The following is a 20,616-nucleotide window of genomic DNA, read 5'->3' as shown; positions in this document are numbered from 1 at the left end:
TTCTGTAATGGAGGTGGTGAAGAAAGGAAACAAAAACAGGGTTAAATGCATCAGTGAATCAATGAATCATCAGGGCAACGCCGTTTGATTTATTGACTCAGTGAGGGGCTCTAACTAAGACCAGACAGCCGCATGAAGACACTCAACGCTCCTACATTTGTTTCCATTGAATCCCAGCACTCAGTCTTTTCAGGTCGATTCTGCTGGTTAATGAAAAACATTTACAATGTGTGTGTTTAAGTGTGTGTACTAAAACACAGTCAGACACTTGACTATTATAATATATCATTGAATTTCTTTTAATTTAATACAAACTATTTACCAATTGAGAGCTGGTTTAACAAATTAACCAACTAATTACCTAAGGACATCTTCAGACAACTACATAGTGTCAGATTAAGTCAAGTACAAGTCAAGTCGAGCTTTATTGTCATTCACAGCTACTTTAGTAATGTATCTTTCCATTATAATGAATTAACTAAGAAAAACTATAGGATAACTAACTAATCCAGCGATTAAAGTAACTATATTGAGGACATGTGTGATAACCTGCTTCAGTTGTTGTGCTGTTTTACTTCAGATAAAAGATAAATGACACACACACACACGCACGCACAGACATACAGTACAAGCATGCAAACAGACGAAGACACTCATGCGCACAGATACACACGCACAGACACATACACACACAGACATACACGCACAGATACACATACACCCACAAATACGCATGCACACATACACACACACATGCACACAGGCACGCACACGCAGACACGCACATACCCACATTTATGCACAGACACAAACGCATGGACATGCATGCTTACGCACAGACGCTTACACACAGACATATGTTTACACATAGACGTGCACGCACAGACACGCACACACCCACTTTTACGCACACACACAAACACGCACACACCCACAGATATGCATTTGTGCGTGTGTGCATTTGTGCGCATACACAGAAACACATGCAGACACGCATCCACACCCGCAGACATGCACGCACAGACACACTTGCACCCGCACACGCAGTCACGAACGCAGATATGCACGCACAGATACGTACTCACCTAGACGCACACGCACAGATACGCACAAATGCACATGCATAAAGACACGCACGCAGACATGTGGAAATACGCACACACGCAGATATGCACACCCCCACATACGCAAAGATCTGCACGCACAGATACACAGACACAGACACACAACCACACACCTAGACATGCACGCACAGATACACATGCACAGACACGCAACCACACACTCAGACACACACGCACAGATACGCACACGCAGAAAAGCGTGCACCCAGACACGACGTACCCACACATGCACATATACGCACGCACATGCATGCACAGGTACGTACGCACACACGCACATGCACACATAAATGCACACACATAGATACGTACGCACACACATGCATACGTACAAGCAAACACAGATACACACGCTCGCACATACACAGACACACAGACACACACACACACGTATACACTCACACACGCATGCATGCACACAGATACGTACGCACAGACATGCACAGACTCACACACGTACGCACAGACACGCATGCACACACATGCGCAGGCACAGATATGCATACTGTATGCACAGACACACAGGCATACAAGCATACGCTCACACACACACACACACACACATACTTCTGCACTTATTATGCCCAGATGTCTTACCCGTCTTCCTTTAGGTCCTCTTATGCCGATGGGTCCACGTGATCCCGGTGAGCCCTGTAATAAAAAAGATTACGTCCGCCATTAAACACACACTATGGGGTTGATGACTGACTCCTGTCTCTCGCTCTGTTTGCTTTGTCTGCCGCACAGAGCAGTAGATGCAGGAGGTGTCTGACAGCTGACGGACAGCACACTCATCTGACCACAGCAGGTACCGTTAGCTTCCCTTTGACCTCAAAAATATCTCAAACAGACTCACTGAACTGCCTGGTGGTCCTGGTGGGCCGCCTTCTCCCGGGGTTCCTGGGTGACCCTGAAAGAGATGAGAAATATGTAAAACAGACATAGACACAACATACAAAATATACATATATATGTGTATACTAGGGGTGTCAAAATTAATTGTTTTTTCGGTGCACCGCGATGCAGACGCGGACAATTCGGTATCGATTCAGTAATAACCATAACCGGTTATTATGTCGTGACGTCATTTATCTCCTATGCGCTCTGTCGCGAGGGAGGTTAGCGCCGTTATTTACAACACCGGCCAACTCAGGGCCGGCCCATGGCATAGGCACCATAGGCAAATGCTTAGGGCGCTGAATATCCAGTGGGGCGCCAGAAATGAGCGCGCTTCAGTTGGTTTTGTTTTCGATTTTCCTGACACACTTTCAGTTATAGACGCAATAACTAAAAAAAAGATCTAAAGTGTGTTTCCTACAGAAAGACAAAGCTGGTTATGTTTCACAGCTGTCTTTCTTTTTTTCTCTCGACATTACGAGCACTGCTCCGTTTAAGCCCTCGCAGTCTGCGTTTACTTTAGCCGGCAGAGCTCGCGCTGAGAGGAGCTCTCTGTAAGAAAAGTGCTTATTTTTTTCGATTTTATAGTTTTTCTGCTCCGCTCAGCGCGAGCTCTCCCTGTTGCAAGGGCTTAAGTGTGTTTGTTTGTGTGTGTGTGTACGTGTGTGTGTTTGTTTGATGCTGTCTATGTTTGTGAATGTGTTTGAATGAGAGACAGTGTGTTGCTGTGTGTCTGTGTGTTTATATAGACAGCATGTTATAGCCTCCCCCCCTAAAATATAACACTATATATGGAAAGCATCGTCAATGCACCGTGATGCACCGAGATATCGAATTGAACTGAATCGATGGCATGATAATCGTAACCGAACCGAACCGTGAGACCAGTATAGGTTCACACCTCTAGTGTATACAAACTACAACATATGACAGGTACAGATGCAAAAGAAGCAAAAGTGCTGTCTGAAATGTTCTGTGTGTCTGTGTAGGTTTAGTAATTTCACTTTTAATTTCTCTTCTTTTCATTGCCTCTAAAGTGCAATAACTGAACATTCAAAGTATCCGGAAAGTATTCAACTAGCTTCTTTATTTCCACACTCATTATGTTACAGCCGTATTGCAAAATGGATTAAATTCATTCATTTCCTCAAAAGTCTTCACAAAATACCAGATAATGACAATGAGAAAAAGGAGTTTTTGAAATTGTTGCAGATTTATTAAAAATAAAAAGCTGAAGAATCACATGTACATCAGTATTCACAGCCTTTTCTCAATACTTTGTTGATGCACCTTTGGCAGCGATTACAGCCTCAAGTCTTTTTGAATATGATGCCTCAAGCTTGGCACACCTGTCTTTGGGAGTTTTTGCCCATTCCTCTTTGCAGTACCTCTCAAGCTCTATCAGGTTGTATGAGAAGCGACGGTGTACAGCCATTATCAGATCTCTCCAGGGATGTTAAATAGGATTTAGGTCTGGGCTCTGGCTGGGCCACTCAAGGACATTCACCGAGTAGTTGTGAAGCCACTCCATTGATATTTCGGCTGTGTGCTTTGGGTCGTTGTCCTGCTGGAAGATGAACCGTCGCCCCAGTCTGAGGCCAAGAGCACTCTGAAGCAGGTTTTCATTCAGGATGTCTCTGTACATTGCTGCATTCATCTTTCCCTCTATCCTGATTAGTCTTCCAGTTCCTGCTGCTAAAATACATTCCCACAGCATGATGCTGCCACCACCATGCTTCACTGTAGGGATGGTATTAGCCTGGTCATGAGAGGTGGCTGGTTTTCTCTAAATGTAACGCCTGGCATTTACTCCAAAGAGTTAAATTTTAGTCTCATCAGACCAGCGAATTTAGTTTCTTATGGTCTGAGAGTCCTTCATGTTCCTTTTGGCAAATTTGAGGTGGGGAATTTCCAGTCTTCCGTCTGGCCACTCTACCATACAGGCCTGATTGATGGATTGCTACACAGATGGTTGTCCTTCTGTAAGTATCTCCTCTTTCCACAGATGAGCGCTGGAGCTCAGACAGATTGACCATCGGGTTATTGATCAACTCCCTGACTAAGACCCTTCTCTCTCGATCACTTAACTTAGATTGCCGGCCAGCTCTAAGAAGAGACCTGATGGTTCCAAGCATCTTCCACTTACGTATGATGGAGGCTGCTGTGCTCATTGGAACTTTCAGAGCAGCAGAAATGTTTCTGTAACCTTCCCCAGCCTTGTGCCTCGAGACAATCTTATCTCGGAAGTCTACAGACAATTCCTTTGTCTTCATGCTTGGTTTGTGCTTTGACATGCACTGTCAACCCTGGGACCTTATATAGACAGGTGTATACCTTTTCAAATCCTGTTCAATCAACTAAATTGACCACAGTTGAACTCCAATGAAGCTGCTAAAACATTTTAAGAATGATCAGCGGAAACAGAATGTACCTGAGCTCAAGTTAGAGCTGCACAGCAGAGGCTGTGAATACTGATGCACATGTGATTTTTCAGGTTTTTTATTTTTAATAAATTTGCAACAATTAAAAAAACATTTTTTCCACAATGTCATTATGGGGTATTGTGTGTAGAATTTTAAGGAAATAAATGAATTTAATAATTTTTGGAATAAGGCTGTAGCATAAAAAAGTGAAGCACTATGAATACTTTTAGGATGCACTGTAGACACAGGAGGCTATGAAAAAGGCTTGTTCGAGAAGAACATTTCAGACAGCACATAAAGGGTTTTTATATCTGCTATAAGATAAACTGCAATTATCATATTTATACCTTTAGAAATATTGCTATAGTTTCAATTTAGGGATACACCAATAGGTAATGTTTGACTGATACTGACTTAAACCAAAAAACAGACACATTTCAGTACCATTCATTCATTTTCTTTTCGGCTTAGTCCCTTTATTAATCTGGGGTCGCCACAGCAGAATGAATCAACAACTTACCCATCATACCCCAGCGACCTTCTTGTTGTGCTGTGAGGTGACAGTGCTACCCACTGCGCCACCATGTTGCCAGAGCCATTCATTTAATGGAGAAAATAACTTATTAGTACTGCAAAATACTGTTTGCAATTGACCAGTATTGGTACTGGAATGTGCGCCGCAGTAGCGCAGTGGGTAGCGCTGTCACCTCACAAAAAGAAGGTCGCTGGTTCGAGCCCTGGCTGGGTCAGTTGGCATTTCAGTGTGGAGCTTGCATGTTCTCCCCGTGTTGGTGTGGGTTTCCTCCGGGTGCTCCGGTTTCCCCCACAGTTCAAACACATGCGCTATAGGTGAACTGAATAAGCTAAATTGTCTGTAGTGTATGTGTGTGAATGAATGTGTATGGGAGTTTCCCAGTGATGGGTTGCAGCTGAAAGGGCTTCCGCTGTGTAAAACATATGCTTAATAAGTTGGCAGTTTATTCCACTGTGGCGACCCCTGATGAATAAAAGGACTAAGCTGAAGAAAAATAAATGAATGGTCTCTATTTTACATTGAACTGTCCAGCATTTTGAGAGGAGTTAATGTAAAAAAATATATATACAATATTATAAACATCAAAGGAGATTAGCATTTAAAAACATTCGCTTTTATTTGACATTGAACATGGTTATTTAATAAAATTAACTAATAAAGCGGGCGAGGCAGTAGCGCAGTAGGTAGTGCTGTCGCCTCACAGCAAGAAGGTCACTGGTTCCAACCTCGGCTCAGTTGGCATTTCTGTGTGGAGTTTGCATGTTCTTCCTGCCTTCGCGTGGGTTTCCTCCAGGTGCTCTGGTTTCCCCCACAGTCCAAAGAGATGTGGTACAGGTGAATTGGGTAGGCTAAATTGTCCGTAGTGCATGAGTGTGAATGTGTGTGGATGTTTCCCAGAGATGGGTTGCGGCTGGAAGGGCATCCGCTGCGTAAAAACTAGCTGGATAAGTTGGCGGTTCATTCCTCTGTGGCGACCCCGGATTAATAAAGGGACTAAGCCTATGAATGTTGAATGAATGAACAAATAAAGCTGGAGCTTTCGCCATATAACCTCCCGCTTGGACTACTGCAATGCCCTTTATTTTGGGGTGAGTCTTCTATTTCTCGACTGCAACTTGTTCAGAATGCAGCTGCACGTCTTTTAACTGGCACACGCAAATACAAGCACATCACCCGATTTTATCTTCTCTTCACCGGCTGCCTGTGCATTTCAGGAACCATTTTAAAGTTACTTTCATTTGTTTTTAAGTGTCTAAATGGTACTGCAGCCTTTTACCTCTCTGAGCTTCTCTGTCCTTACACACCTTCTCGTTCGCTCAGGTCAGCCGACCAGAAAGTCGAAAGATCAGAAGGGATGAAACTTTTGCTGTGGCTGCACCAAAATTGTGGAATGAGTTGCCGTTGTACAGTATATTAGACAAGCCTCTTTCATTACTGTTTTTAAATCTCTTCTTAAAACCCACTCGTTCATTCTGGCTTTTAGCACAGCGTGAGATGTTGACATTTTGGGCCCTATCATACACCCGGCGCAGTGTGGCGCAAGATGCGGCGCGATAGTCTTTTGGTAGTTTCAGCTTGGTGCAAGAGTCGTTTTGATCATTCACTCATTTCTACATAAATGATATAGCTTTTAATAAATCCAACATAGGCTGATAAATACTGCTGGCCAATATATTAGTGCATCTCTAGTCTTAATGGTTAGTTTTGTATGTTTGTGACCCACTTTGTATCCACAAATTACATTATTATTATTCCAGAAATGCACAAATACTCCAGACGCTCAAAATGAGCTGACAACTGGCAGGAAGTTGGCTTTCTAACTTTGATGGACAGTTGAGCTTCCTGTTTTAAACAGCATTTCTAGTTTGAGGGAGGAAATCCCCACTGAGAATTTATGCACAGAGTTTGTGCGTGTAAGCATGGCGCACCGTAGATCCTTTCTCTCCTGGAGGTCCCGGCAAACCCATCTCTCCGCGATCACCCTAAATTAATCACATACACAAACATTTACATCAATGTACAAACCTTTGGGGCTGATGACATTTAATGCCTCTTATGTTCACTAAGCCTACATTTGCCAGCAAAAAGTTAAAGTAGTAAAATTTTGAAATATTATAATTTCAGAACACTGTTTTCTACTTGAAGATACTTCAAAAAATATTTATTTATTTATTTATTTATTTATTTATTTGTTTGTTTATTTATTTATTTATTTATTTACGCAATGCATTCTAAATAGTTTCCATTATCGCCAGTGTTGGGGAGGTTAATTTGGAATAGTAATAGATTACAGATTACAAATTACCCTATTTAAAACGTAATATGTAGTGTACCTTTTCAGTTACTTTATAAAAGTAAAGTAACTGATTACAACTAATTGCTTTTTGATTACTTTTAAGTTTCTAATGGATATTTTCAACTAAATCATTTTCACGCATTTATACCAAGCAGGTGTGAGCTTACAGTAGCTGTTTACTGTTAGAATTTCAAAATATTTCATCACTTGAATTAGAATTATATAAATTGAATTATAAAGTACAGTCACCACAAAACCAGACCTTGCCACAAACACGTTTACTGTTGTTACAAACTCAACATTTTAGCTGTGCAGGGTGATTTTTGTGGCATTTGCAATAAAAAAATACATCTAAGCTTTTTGCAATTTTCATTTTTAAATGGAAGCGACTTAAATCCAAGTCAATCACATCTTAGCGATCAATAAAACTGTCAGTGAAACATATGAGGCATAAATGTTCAGTCCAGTTCTTTACTAAACAGAAACAAATTATAGTATATAACAGCAAAAACTAAAAATCCAATAAAACCAGGTGTTACACATTTAAAATACTATGGTAATTTATAGTAAAGGCAATATATATATATATATATATATATATATATATATATATATATATATATATATATATATATATATATATATATATATATATATATATATATATATATACATACACATACAGTTGAAGTCAGAATTATTAGCCCCCCTTTTATTTATTTTTTTAATTGATTAAATATTTCCAAAAATGATGTTTAACAGAGCAGGGAAATTTTCACAGTATGTCTGATAATATTTTTTCTTCTGGAGAAAGTCTTATTTGTTTTATTTCGGCTAGAATAAAAGCAGTTATTAATTTTTTAAAAACCATTTTAGGGACAAAATCATTAGCCCCTTTAAGCAATATTTGTTTTCAATAGTCTACAGAACAAACCATCGTTATACAATAACTTGCCTAATTACCCTAACCAGCCTAGTTAACCTAATTAACCTAGTTAAGCCTTTGAATGTCTCTTTAAGCTGTTTAGAAGTGTCTTGGAAAATATCTAGTAAAATATTAATTACTGTCATCATGGCAAAGATAAAATAAATCAGTTATTATAAATGAGTTATTAAAACTATTATGTTTAGAAAAAAAAATGTGCTGAAAAAAAAAATCTCTCCGTTAAACAGAAATTGGAAAAAATAAAAATAAAAAGGGGGGCTAATAATTCTGACTTCTACTGTTCATAGACCTCCTCTCCCTCAGTCATCTTTCCATCAAGCCAATTCCTCGTGTTAGCCTAATTGGTTGGCGATGTCACCGACCAGAGCGAGAGGTGGCAGTAACGCACCGAAAAATTTGTTGTCGACCACCGAAAAACAGGTAGAAGAGGAAATTGTCAATCTTGCCATCATATGGCTTTATTTTCATTGGCTAGACACCGGCCTCACAGCTCGGTGAATGCCGGTGCAGTCACTTATTGATTCACCATCGGTAAATGTAGCTTGTGTGGACACTACTGCGCTACTTGACTAAAAAATACCTTCGTTACTGAAAAACTATTGGAGTTATAAAGTAGCGGCGCTACTGAGAAATTTAGTTCCAGCAGAATAGAACAGCTTTACTAAATGGTCTTAGCAGAAGGCATCTTGCATATCAAAAACAGGCAAAGCAACAGATTATTATTATTCAACATATCCCAGATTTTTACAGAAAATGTTTAGATGTAACCCCATTCATAATCTTTAACATTTTCATAAGTAACTGTAATTTAATTACACATTTTTTCTCAATACTTTTATTTTGTAATTAAATTACGTAACACTCACATGTAACTAGTCACTCCCCAACACTGATCATCACTTCATTCTTGAGTGTCACATTTATGGACCATCAGAAATTGCTCTAATATGACAATTTGCTATTCACTTGCTTTAAAGTTTTCATGGCGATGTGTCAAAACAATCTGTACCGAAGCTTTTGACTGTAATGTAAACGAGCATGCAAATTTGACCAACATCAGCTTCACAAGGTGCACTCTGGGATATCATTTAAATTCGATCAAATGCACACACTCTAAAGTGTGTCTTACTTTTTCTCCAGCGAGTCCAGCCTCTCCTCCAGGACCGATAAAGCCAACGAGACCCTGCAAACACAACACCATGGTCATCCTCAGAGTGAGGGTCGTGTGTGTGTGTGTGTGTGTGTGTGTTTTAAAGCTGTAACTCAGTCTGCACACTTACCCTCTCACCCATGGGTCCAGCTTTCCCTGTGACTCCCTGTTCACCCTGAAACACATCAATGAGTGTGTGAGTGACCATGTGTGTTTGTGTGAGGGAGATTTGTGTGTGTTTGTGTTGCTTATGTTCTCACTTTGACCCCTTCAAGTCCAAGAGCCCCAGGGAAACCCTTACTGCCCATCTGACCCTGAAAAACAACAACACAGAGAGAAGATTTGTTGTCTGGGCAGAGTAGACTGGGCAAATAAACAAAGCCTCAGAAAAGAATTAAGACATTGCATTTTGCATAAAGACGTTGAAATGTATATATAGATCTCAATACTATCTACAGTACACCTTGCAACTGACATAAAGCACTCTTTATAGGTGGTGCAAATTAAAAAAATCATTAAAATTAAAACTATTTAAACAGTGATAGAAATACAGCAAAAGTACTTCAGATTCTGACAAAAGTCGCCTGTCCAAGTTTTAGGAACAACAAATAATAACTTGACTTTTAGTTGATCATTTGGGATCGGAAGTGGCTTATATGAAAGGCAAAGGCCTCTAGATTACGCTTATTTGACCAAAATAAAATGATCATGCCTTGATTTTTAATTATTTTATTATGACAGTAAGGTCTGACTTTGCTTAGACAAAAGTATTTTCTCTTAACAGAAATAATGTCCAGTATAGAATATAAAGTCCTGCTGCAGTGGAAACAGAATGAATATTGTGTCTGACTCCATCATGAGCTTGGAGGACTGCATCATACATCTCTGCACTGACTCAAATCACTGATTAATAAAGTCATCTGGAATGACAAAGATATTGTTCTTGCAGGACTCCCAGAGTTCAAGATACTTTGGATTCATCTTCAATGCCTCCTCCTTCATCTTACCTCAGACATGCTCAATAATGTTCATCTCTGGTATCTGGGCTGGCCAATCATGGAGCACCTTGACCTTCTTTGCTTTCAAGAGCTTTGATGTGGAGGCTGAAGTATGAGAAGGAGTGCTATCCTGCTGAAGAATCCGCCCTCTCCTGTGGTTTGTAATGTAGTGGGCATCACAAATGTCTTGACACCTCAGGCTGTTGATGTCTGCAGATCTCTCACACGCCCCCATACTAAATGTATCCCCAAACCATGATTTTTCCTTCACCAAACTTGACTGATTTTGGTGACAAAACCATTAGCCCCTTTATGCAATATTTGTTTTCGATAGTCTACAGAACAAACCATCCTTATACAACAACTTGGCTAATTACCCTAACCTGCCTAATTAACCTAATTAACCTAGTTAAGCCTTTAAATGTCACTTTAAGCTGTATAGAAGTCATGCTGCAGTGGAAACAGAATGATTAGAGTGTCTGACTCCATCATGAGCTTAGAGGACTGCATCTAAGCTCATCTTCAATGCCTTCTACTTTATCTTACCCCAGACATGCTCAATAATCTTCATATCTGGTGAATGGGCTGGCCAATCCTGGAGCACCTTGACCTTCTTTGCTTTCAGGAGCTTTGATGTGGAGGCTGAAGTATGAGAAGGAGCGCTATCCTGCTGGAGAATTCGCCCCCTCCTGTGGTTTGTGATGTAATGGGCAGCACAAATGTCTTGATACCTCAGGCTGTTGATGTCTGCAGATCTCTCGCACGCCCCCATACTGAATGTATCCCCAAACCATGATTTTTCCTTCACCAAACTTGACGGATTTCTGTGAGAATCTTGGGTCCATGTGGGTTCCAGTAGGTCTTCTCCAGTATTTGTGATGATTGGGATGAAGTTCAACAGATGATTCATCTGAAAAATCTTCATTCGGCCACTTTCCCAAATGATCAATTGTAAGTCAGGTTATTATTTGTTGCCCTTACAACTGGGATCAACGACAAGACTTTTGTCAGGTAGTGTAAATTCATTTTACACTCTAATATTATGATTTAAATTTTAAAAATTTGTCTAAAAAATAGTTGCATTTAATAAATTATTATATTATTTATGTAACACTTAACATGGAGTCATTATAAATAATGTATTATAATTATTTAAATACTTTAATCATGTACTTTCTAATGCATTATTTGGTTATACAATTACAATAATATAATACCGATCTATTTACACAGAAAATATTAAAAAAACTAAAACAACAAATTCCAGACAATAAAATCTGAATTTAAAGGCATTTTTGTTTATTTATTTTTGTAAATTTGTATTTTTTTGTAAATTTATATTTAACATTTCCCAAAGAGTGGCACTTATAAGCACTTTGATGGCAAAAATAACGGCTTCAAGTAAAATGCTACCAAAATAATTAGTATTTTGTATTTAATTTAGTATTTTTTTATTATTATGTTTCTTATTATAATGCTGAGGTTTACCTGTTTTGATTTCTAATCTTAACAAAAGAAACACCATATCAATTTGATGTTATTTCCCAATGAACACGCATGAGCTGAGCACCTATCAGCATGTTTAAGTGTTTCATGCAAAATATAATTCACTGTTGGGTTTTTGTTGAATTATGTATTTATTCATGAGATGCACACGTAAAACATGTCACTGAGATGTTTAATTGTCTTGGAGCATAACACGAGTATGCATGCTAATGCAGAAGAGCTGCGGTCCGCACACAAAGAGAACATACTGAAAGTCTCACCAAGACATATCCAATTACTGACCGCACAACAGAGACACACAGAGAGATGAGGAAAACAGATACCTGTTTGAGGACAGAAAGATGGAGAGCATCCAGTAATGTTCTGACTTTGTGCCAGAGCAGCAGTGAGTTAGGTTAAACAAAGAAAAGCGGAACGAAAGAAGGAAAAGAGGAAAAACAGACATGGAGCGGGGAATGTTATGTAATGCAGGGGATGTTTGCAGCCGACTCTCAAACTTTTGCTTTACGAGGCTGGATTAATGTGTTTTGAGATAAATGAATTGTGCTGATGATTCATCAATATTTTAAAATGTAATAAAAGCTTATCTGAACTGAAATACCTCACTGCGCCACCTTGTGGTACATTGCTAGAATATACATTTTACTGAGCTCAGTGCATATGAAAAATCTATCTATCTATCTATCTATCTATCTATCTATCTATCTATCTATCTATCTGTCTATCTGTCTATCTGTCTATCTGTCTGTCTGTCTGTCTGTCTGTCTGTCTGTCTATCTATCTATCTATCTATCTATCTGTCTGTCTGGCTGTCTGTCCTTCTGTCTGTCTGTCTGTCTGTCTGTCTGTCTGTCTGTCTGTCTGTCTGTCTGTCTGTCTGTCTGTCTATCTATCTATCTATCTATCTATCTATCTATCTATCTATCTATCTATCTGTCTGTTTTTCCTTCCATCTATCTGTCTATCCATCCATCCATCAGTCCATCCATCCATCAATCCATTTGTCTGTCAATCTGTTTATTTATCCGTCTATCTATCTATCTATCTATCTATCTATCTATCTATCTATCTATCTATCTATCTATCTATCTATCTATCTATCTATCTATCTATCTATCTATCTATCTATCTATCTATCTATCTATCTATCTATCTATCTATCTATCTATCTATCTATCTATCTATCTGTCTGTCTGTCTGTCTGTCTGTCTGTCTGTCTGTCTGTCTGTCTGCCTGTCCGTCCGTCCGTCCGTCCGTCCTTCCATCCATCTATCTATCTGTCTGTCTTTTTTTTCTTCCATCTATCTGTCTATCCATCCATCCATTCGTCAGTCCATCCATCCATCAATCCATTTGTCTGTCTATCTGTTTATTTATCCATCTATCTATCTATCTATCTATCTATCTATCTATCTATCTATCTATCTATCTATCTATCTATCTATCTATCTATCTATCTATCTATCTATCTATCATCTATCTATCTATCATCTATCTATCTATCTATCTATCTATCTATCTATCTATCTATCTATCTATCTATCTATCTATCTATCTATCTATCCATACATCCATCCATCTGTCCACCCACTAACCAATCCATCCATCCATCTATCTTTCTAATGCTCCATTTATCTGATGACTCTCCGGAAACTAACTAGTCTACCAGTTTAACAAACAAAGAATCTATCTAGTCTAAGATTTTAACTGACATATTAATAGGCCACAAATAACTAGTATACAAGTTTAAATATCCATATCATCATGTTTATTAAACAAACAAACAAACAAACAAACAAACAAACAAACAAACAACTAATTCTATTTAATAATTCTCATTATTTGTTTTTATTTTCTTACACTTGTCTCTTTTATTCCTGTTTATGTAAAGCCCTTTGAATTGCCACTGTGTATGAAATGTGCAATATAATAAACCCTTGCCTAACCCGTGCAATATAAATTGCCTTGCCTAACTAACATATTACTGACAACTAACAAGTCTGCCAATTTAACACACTTACTAGTCTATGAACTTAACTAACTAAACAACTAACTAACATATTACTATTTGACAACTAGCTAGTCTACCAATTTAACAAACACTATCTAATCAAGTGTATCTATCTATGCCAGCATCCATCTATCTTTATACATAGAAACATAGACAGACATATACACGTAGTCAACATGAAATGGAGGATCATCTTTTTATCAAAGATGTCTTAAAACATCGGCAATTTTTACAAACGTTTTTTATTTACTTCAAATGTTGACTACAGTATATGTATGTATTGATTTTTTTTCTTTTTTAAATATTTCCCAAATTATGTTTAACAGAGCAAGGAAACTTTCACAGTATGTCTGATAATATTTCTTCTTCTGGAGAAAGTCTTATTTGTTTTATTTTGGCTAGAATAAAAGCAGCTTTTAATTTTTTTTAAAAACCATTTTAAGGACAAGATTTTTAGCCCCTTTAAGCTATATATTTCTTTCCGATAGTCAACAAAACAAACCATCATTATACAAAAACTTGCCTAATTACTCTAACCAGCCTAATTAACCTAGTTAAGTCTTTAAGTGTCACTTTAAGCTGTATAGAAGTGTCTTGAAAATATCTAGTCAAATATTATTTACTGTCATCATGGCAAAGATAAAATAAATCAGTTATTAGAAATGAGTTATTAAAACTATTATGTTTAGAAATGTGTTGATAAAAATTCTCTCTCTGTTAAACAGAAATTGGGGAAAAAAAATAAACGGGGGGCTAATAATATTTACTATATATATAAATATATAAATATATATATATATATATATATATATATATATATATATATATATACACATTTGAAGTGGACTAAAAAAGTAAAAAAATACATATTTTATATGTGTATATATATTTTTTTACTTTTTTAATCCACTTCAAATGTTGACAACTATATAAACTTATCAGAAAAATCAAAAAGACACATTTCCAATACATGATATAAACATATAGTCCAATATTTAAAAAAATGAAAAAAAAAAAAAAATACTATGCTGTACAATAAATATTGCTAATTTAAAGCATTCACAGGTGTTTAATATTTACTTTCAAAAGAGCAAATAAAAATGTCTAACATCAAGGCCAATGTGTGTCAAACATTAAAAAAACAGCAGAAAAAAATGGTAAACCACATATAAATTAAAATAATCAATTTGTTATTTTGGTAACACCTCACTTAAAGCCTACACAAAATCCATTATAAAAAAAAGACTACAAACAGGATCAACATTAGCATCGCCAACAAACAATCAAGGGTTAATGTAGTCATATTTACATGCAAATCTTCACTCACCTCGAGTCCGAATGGTCCCGGTGGTCCTAGAGGACCCTCGTCACCCTACAATTGAACATGATTAACAAGCCGTCTATTTAAAAGCCATTTATGAAGTACCTGTACAAACCACACATAAACACACCTCTCGTCCAGCGGCTCCACGAGGTCCCGGTAAACCTCTGGCTCCAGGTTTACCCTATGAAGAACAAATAGCCAGCATGAAGCTACAAAAACATGTGCGCATCATCCCAGTCACAGAGTTTATTTCAATAACACACACACACCTTTGGCCCCTCAGGTCCATTGAGACCCGGTTTACCAATATCGCCAGGAAAACCCTGTAAAGGATAAAGCACAAATCGACCAATCAGCATAAGTGATATTCGTGACATGAGAATATTAGACGTTAGGTGATGTTGATGGATACCTCAGGTCCTGGTGGGCCTGGTAATCCACTGGGCCCTATTTCTCCTGTCTTGCCCTTCAAAACACACAAAACACACACAAATGCTGACCATGAGCTTTAAGCTGGTATATAATGCGCTTTAGAAATAGACTGAAATTATAAGTCTGTGCCAAAAAAAAAACCAAAACCAAAAATGCTTTATAATAATTTTATAATTGTTTATCGTTAGATTAGATAATATAAAGTCATTTTGTGCGACTTTTTAAATTGAACTAAATCAGTTACTTAAAATATACAGAATTGAAAACACATAAGCCAATCAAATAACCAGATTTTTTTGACAGCAACATTTTTTGACCTTAACAGCCAGTGGTGTAGTCCTAGAAAAAAAGGTGGTAGTATTACTATCGACACAAATTTTAAATGAAAGTAGGCAAAGAAACGACGAAAGTCAATGTTTCTTCGATTCATTGGAGATTATATATATATATATATATATATATATATATATATATATATATATAATTTTTTTTTTTTTTTACATCAGTTACCTGTATTTAAGTTAACTCAAAAGGGCCTGTGCATACATGAAAAGACAGCTTTTTAGCTTACTTTCTTTACTGGCTTATTACTTTACATTTTATAGGTTCCTTTAAGCATCAATCAGCAATTATTTTAATTGTCACATTCGTGCATGCTTGTTTTAAACCAAACTATTAAGAGTCTGTCTTCTGTTGTCGCTATTATATACTAGCAGTTACCCTTTTAAATCGCACATTGTTACGGGATTTGTGAGTAGTCTTTGCCTAATTGTTTTTAGTGTTATATACGGTATAGTGTCGTTCACTAGCGGCACAATTAAGACAAATGTGAAATACTGTTTTACAGGGGCGATTTTAGGATTTTAATTTTAGGGGTGATCAGGATCAGATCCTTTTGGGGTAAACAAAGAAAAATGTGTCATATATATATATATATATATATATATATATATATATATATATATATATATATATATATATTTAGGTAAGAATTGTAAGAGATAGGCACATCTTAACAAATTAAGTTGTGAGTTAAAAAAAAAAACCCGTTTGGTATACAGTTAAAGGGGACGCAAATACATGTAAATTAGGGAAGTTTAATCAGAAAAACAAGTGAGTATACTGAGGGTATACTCAATTTTTGATACTCAGAAGTGGTACCAAACAGCTCATGGAAAAAAGTAAGCATACTGAGTATACGTGCATATAGCAAGGACTACACCACTGATGACAGCACAATAGCGCTGTTGCAAGCAGCAGAAACAAGTTGACTATACAAGAAATATCCTGTTGGCACATTAATTGAGCAGATTGAGCAGCATGTGCAGTAACATAGTAGTAGTAGTAGCAAAGAGCTTAGAATGACCAAGAGGCGACAATTGAACTCAATAGAACAGGGGTCACCAAGCTTGTTCCTGGAGGGCCGGTGTCCTGCAGATTTTACCTCCAACCCTAATCAAACACACCTGAACAAGCTAATCAAGGTCTTACTAGGTATACTTAAAGCATCCAGGCAGGTGTGTTGAGGCAAGTTGGAGCTAAACCCTGCAGGAATTTAGCCAACCCAATTCACCTGTACCGCATGTCTTTGGACTGTGGGGGAAACCGGAGCACCCGGAGGAAACCCAAGTAAATGCAGGGAGAACATGCAAACTCCACACTGAACCAGCGATCTTCTTGCTGTGAGGTGACAGCACTACAAACTGCGCCACTGCGTTGCCCTCTAAATAAATGCATCATCCGGGTAATTAAAGTGCACTTATTATTTTTAGAGTTTTCAATGTGAACGCACTACTTACACTATTTAAATGGCGTAGAATGTGCTTAAATATGTAATTTGGGAAGTACCTTTACACTTTCTATGTATATAAAATCCCTTTTTTGCATTGTTTCTTACCTGTGTACTAATCACTCTTTTACATTAAAACTGCAATTACTCAATGTTTGTTATACCGGTCAAATAAAACAAACAGAACTGCAACTCTATACACTGCTGTATGTATTAGAATTCAGTTTAAATGAGAGACAATAATGTAAAGAAACCAACCTGTGGTCCTGGTTTTCCACGAGGTCCTGGTAGTCCCGGTAAACCCTGCACACCCTGAAACAAACAAACAAGCAAATTACAAATCAGTCATATTAGCATACACACTAGTTGAAGAGCATGCATACAGTGAATATACAGTGTTCCAGTCAGACTGAATTACAGACATCATTGACATTACCTTTTTTGATCAGCAGCCGCTGTGGCTGCAAAAAATTATTTCTTACTTGGGCCCTATAATACACCAGGCGCAATGTGGCGCAAGGCGCGGCGTAATACTTGATTGGTAGTTTCAGCTTGGCGCAAGAGTCATTTTGAGGCGTTGTGCTGTGCTGTTTAAATAGCAAATGCATTAGCGCTCATTTGTGAGCCTATAGGTGTTCTGTTCTAAAAAGGAAGGCGTTCTGAGGTGCACTGCCGGTGCGTTGCTATTTTGAGAAACTAAAATAGATTTTTCATTAGACCAAAACAAACCCGGTCTAAACTCTGGCGCAGAGTTGTGCCTCGCTTACACACTGCTTAATACGCACAAGATGTAGAGCAATAGGCAAATGTCTTTACATATGAAAAAATTTAAATATCAAGGAAATATATAGGATATAATAAGAATAGATATAGGATATAAATATAAAGAATTAAAATATTATAAAACATATTATTTTCTAGCCTACATAAATATGAAAAACCACTGCTTTTTGACCACACTTCGTTAATATTGTTCATTTATTCGTTTACTGGAAATTAGAACTGAATTTAGAAATAGTTTTGAAACAAATCTTTGCGCTTAACAAACGAAATTAATTATTTATAGGCTAATTGATGTCTGTGCGTAAAGGTTTCCCTATCCAAAAGCGAAAGTGAAAGTGATAATTTATCTCTCATTCTCACGAAGTAGATGCTCTGTTTAACAGTTTTCTGTTAAAAAACTGTTAAATGTTTGCTTGTGAAATGCTCAGTATTTCCACTTAGACTTACTTTGCGTCCTGTTAATAGCGAATGCGCTTATGGCTCGACGCAGCTGACTCTTAAAGGGAATGGGAGATGAGACTCTGATTGGTTTATTCTTAAAACACACCTATAACTCATTAAGAAAATAAACTCAACCCTTTTAGACCATGCGCCACGGCGCAAAGCGGATTTTCCCGTCCTTAAATTAGCAAAAATGCGTTCTGATACGCCCTGAAAGCGTTTGCGCCCTGCATTTTGCGCTCTGCGCATGGACCGTCAAAATAGAGCCCTTGGATTTTTTGACTTGTTTCTAATCCAAATATATAAAAATCCTTCAATCAAGAAGCATTTTCTAGACAAGAAAAACATATTGTCTTGTTTTAAGAAATAATATGCCAATATTAAGTGAGTTTTTCCTTAAATTAAGCAATGTTTTTCGATTTGTGATAAGATTATTTTGCTTACCCCATTGGCAGATTATTTTGCTTGTTTTAAGGAAAAACTCACTTAATATTGGCATATTATTTCTTAAAACAAGACAATATGTTTTGCTTGACTAGCATTTTTTTGTGTGCATTTTTTGCAGTGTAGTAGTTTTCCAACGTTACTAGCCACTCGCCATTTTCACTAGCCACAATTTTGTTGTTGGGAAAATATATTTTATATGCAAAAATTTGACTTTGGTGTGTTTTCCACCTGCCTCCTTGTTCATTTAAACAGTTTTTTTTGTTGTTGTTGTTGTTGTTGTTTTTGGTTTATAAGCTTACTCAATGAGCAAATGGGTTATGCTTTCATTAAAAAGTGTCGCATTGCAATTAGTTTTCTTTTACAGGACTTTTCAGGACTCAACACAGTAAGGATTTTAACTCTTTTTTTTTAACCTTTTTAATTATTTCCTTGCCACAAATTTTAAATAATATGTCAAAACAAGCAAAATACTGCTGTATACATACACTTTTTATTCAACAAAACAGCTGACATTTAAAAATATATATTCTCACGCATCTAAAACTATGCACAGTGCTCTGTTCTGGCTCAAGATCCCAGATCACCAGTTAACTACGCATACAACAACTAATTAAAGCAATATTACTGTAAAGGATGATTATTAAACTATATTAACAAAAATAACAGCTTGCAAAAGAAACTGGATAAAAAAAAAACATTCTGTGCGGGATAATGAAAGGATGATGCCGCGCACACCATTAATGTTAGGCCAGTTAATAATCAGTTTAAAGAATGGTTACAGCAAAAGCTACAACAACTGCTGCTGCTTACAAAGAATCTCAAGCCCTTGAAGCACTGTGTGTTCATGAGCATCGCACAAGTTTCATTTCCAGGCATGGTTGCTTCAAGTGAGAAAACCAGGCACAGCAGCTTTTAAACACTCGCGCGCATCAAATCATCTGTGTGCGCGACACTAAAGCCCTCGTCAGTGAGTGAGGAAAGCCTGTCACACCGTGCACGTGATCCTCTCATTCGTTCTTCACCTGCTTTCTTTTTCTCGCTGTTTATGTCAGTCGTGCTGCTTCTCGATTCTAAGATCACATTTATACACATATAGACAAACGGTCATAAACTAACAGTCTAATCTAGTGACGACGAGCCAGCAATGGCAATTCAAAAACGAGTCTCAGCCAGCCAAAGTGGCTAGTGGGAGTGGCTGTCTAAAGCCTGGTTTATACTTCTGCATCAAGTGACCAGCGTAACTCACGGCGCAGGCAACGCGTGTGACTGTGCATTTATACTTCTGCGCGCTGTCTCTGTCGGTCTGCATTAACACTTCCGAAACGCTAGTTGGCAGTGAGGTGTAAATGTTCCTCTGTGTCGAGTTTCTTCGCTGCTTTTTTTGCTTTTCCTGAACACTTCCAAGTGGCTCAAACTCGCTCATTTTGAGGCAGGAACCGGCGGACGCGCAACAACTTTAACTATGAGGTAAACACAAAACAAAAATTTCCATCCGGAGCTCCTTCACGGGACTC

The 20,616-nt window shown here is 37.6% G+C and overlaps 1 protein-coding gene across 5 annotated transcripts in view; it reads right to left on the bottom strand.

The window, feature by feature from the left end:
- The window catches only part of col27a1a (collagen, type XXVII, alpha 1a), a 228,928-nt gene that overhangs the window by 48,440 nt on the left and 159,872 nt on the right, over nucleotides 1–20,616 (bottom strand). For all 5 annotated transcript variants that reach the window (XM_073934154.1, XM_073934155.1, NM_001163294.1 and 2 more), the window contains 11 exon segments: nucleotides 17,690–17,743; nucleotides 15,623–15,676; nucleotides 15,480–15,533; nucleotides 15,338–15,391; nucleotides 15,214–15,258; nucleotides 9,632–9,685; nucleotides 9,502–9,546; nucleotides 9,351–9,404; nucleotides 6,908–6,961; nucleotides 1,981–2,034; nucleotides 1,722–1,775 (listed from right to left, as the gene is read on the bottom strand). In XM_073934154.1, the coding sequence (XP_073790255.1) occupies nucleotides 1,722–1,775; nucleotides 1,981–2,034; nucleotides 6,908–6,961; nucleotides 9,351–9,404; nucleotides 9,502–9,546; nucleotides 9,632–9,685; nucleotides 15,214–15,258; nucleotides 15,338–15,391; nucleotides 15,480–15,533; nucleotides 15,623–15,676; nucleotides 17,690–17,743 (576 nt within the window).

This window comes from Danio rerio, chromosome 21 (assembly GCF_049306965.1).
Source record: "Danio rerio strain Tuebingen ecotype United States chromosome 21, GRCz12tu, whole genome shotgun sequence".
NCBI lineage: Eukaryota > Metazoa > Chordata > Actinopteri > Cypriniformes > Danionidae > Danio > Danio rerio.
Note: the sequence above shows the minus strand (reverse complement) of the source record. Positions and strands in the feature narration are given on the sequence as shown.